Raw genomic sequence first — 1,171 nt, 5'->3', positions numbered from 1 at the left:
GAAACAACTGAGCGATATGGTCAGAAAATGGGGAACAAAATATGGAGTTTTGGTCAGTATTGAATAGAATTAATCTTTACGGGCTACTTTGTTTTATTTACTTTTTTTTCTAGTTAAAATGAAGTGAAGGAATGACTGCTTTGGGTAATATTCCATGATGATTACATTAATTACTCCATGAAGAGAAATCATGAAAAGTGCTCATGTCACATTGTGACAACCTTACTATAATGATTAGCTAACAAATCGCTTAACATTTACATAAGGTGAAAGAAATCAATTATCTGGTTCATTTTTCGAAATAGTATCCATTGATGGTGGTAAAGAGAATTGAAACGGAATAGATATAATTTGGAATTTCATCAAAACATTTATTTAAAAATCTGATAGGCTTACTTAGACTACTAGCAATGTATTACTAGCAAGCCTTGTTGATTTCGCAAATAAATAAATAAAGAAATTAAATGAAAAATAGTTAAAATTTATTATGAAAACTAAATGAAATTTTAGAAAATATTGATAATTTACAGGATCAGTATGAAAAATATCTTGAAGAGGAAATACATTGCGGAAATAGGTGTTTCGAAATATTCAAAGCAAAAGTTGACAATTCATCTGGAAGTGAGGAAGTCAAGGAAACTGTTCTTGGATTAATGAAACTGACAAATGATCGAGATTCCTCGCAAAACACGCTTTCCGATAGAATAGATCAAATAATGGATGAATTGGACGAGACAAAGTGGACTGAATTCGTTGGATTATTGATGATGCTAGGTGAAGAAACGATTATCGAAGTGCTTGAAAATGAATTTGGTAATATTGGAAAAGATCATCATATTGGAAAAGATCATCATATTAACATAATTAAAAAATCATTAAAATTAAAGATTAAGCCGGTTATAAATTGGTAAAAGTATTTTTAAAATACAGTATACTGTTTAATTTAAGCGTTCAACAAAATACACACAGCATGTATTGTATCTATGTTTATTGTATCTATGTTTTTATGTAAATAAAGCTTGCAATTGCATAATGTGTGCTTACATACACACAGTGGTATATGGGTCTTTTTTTTTATTGAAGAAGGTAATTGAGTTAGTCGTTCCGGAAAATTATTTCCGATATTGATCATTAAATCATTCTATTTAGTTTAATCAATAAATAATATATC

General features: G+C 28.7%; 1 protein-coding gene across 1 annotated transcript; it reads left to right on the top strand.

Annotated features, from left to right (window-relative positions):
- LOAG_15848 (hypothetical protein) lies at positions 1 to 1,032 on the top strand. The gene is made up of 2 exons (XM_003151336.2): positions 1 to 52; positions 531 to 1,032. Exons 1-2 carry the CDS (start codon positions 17 to 19, stop codon positions 909 to 911), a joined length of 417 nt encoding a protein of 138 aa, XP_003151384.1. The 5' UTR covers positions 1 to 16; the 3' UTR covers positions 912 to 1,032.
- Positions 1,033 to 1,171: the final 139 nt, after the last annotated feature.

The sequence above is a fragment of the Loa loa genome, assembly GCF_000183805.2.
Source record: "Loa loa unplaced genomic scaffold supercont3.2938, whole genome shotgun sequence".
Lineage (NCBI taxonomy): Eukaryota > Metazoa > Nematoda > Chromadorea > Rhabditida > Onchocercidae > Loa > Loa loa.
This window is presented reverse-complemented; position numbering and strand designations above follow the sequence as displayed.

Coding starts and splice junctions, on each gene's coding strand:
- LOAG_15848 (XM_003151336.2), top strand. CDS start 17: ATGGTCAGAAAATGGGGAACAAAATATGGAGTTTTG. Junction 53..530: donor GAACAAAATATGGAGTTTTG/GTCAGTATTGAA, acceptor GATAATTTACAG/GATCAGTATGAAAAATATCT.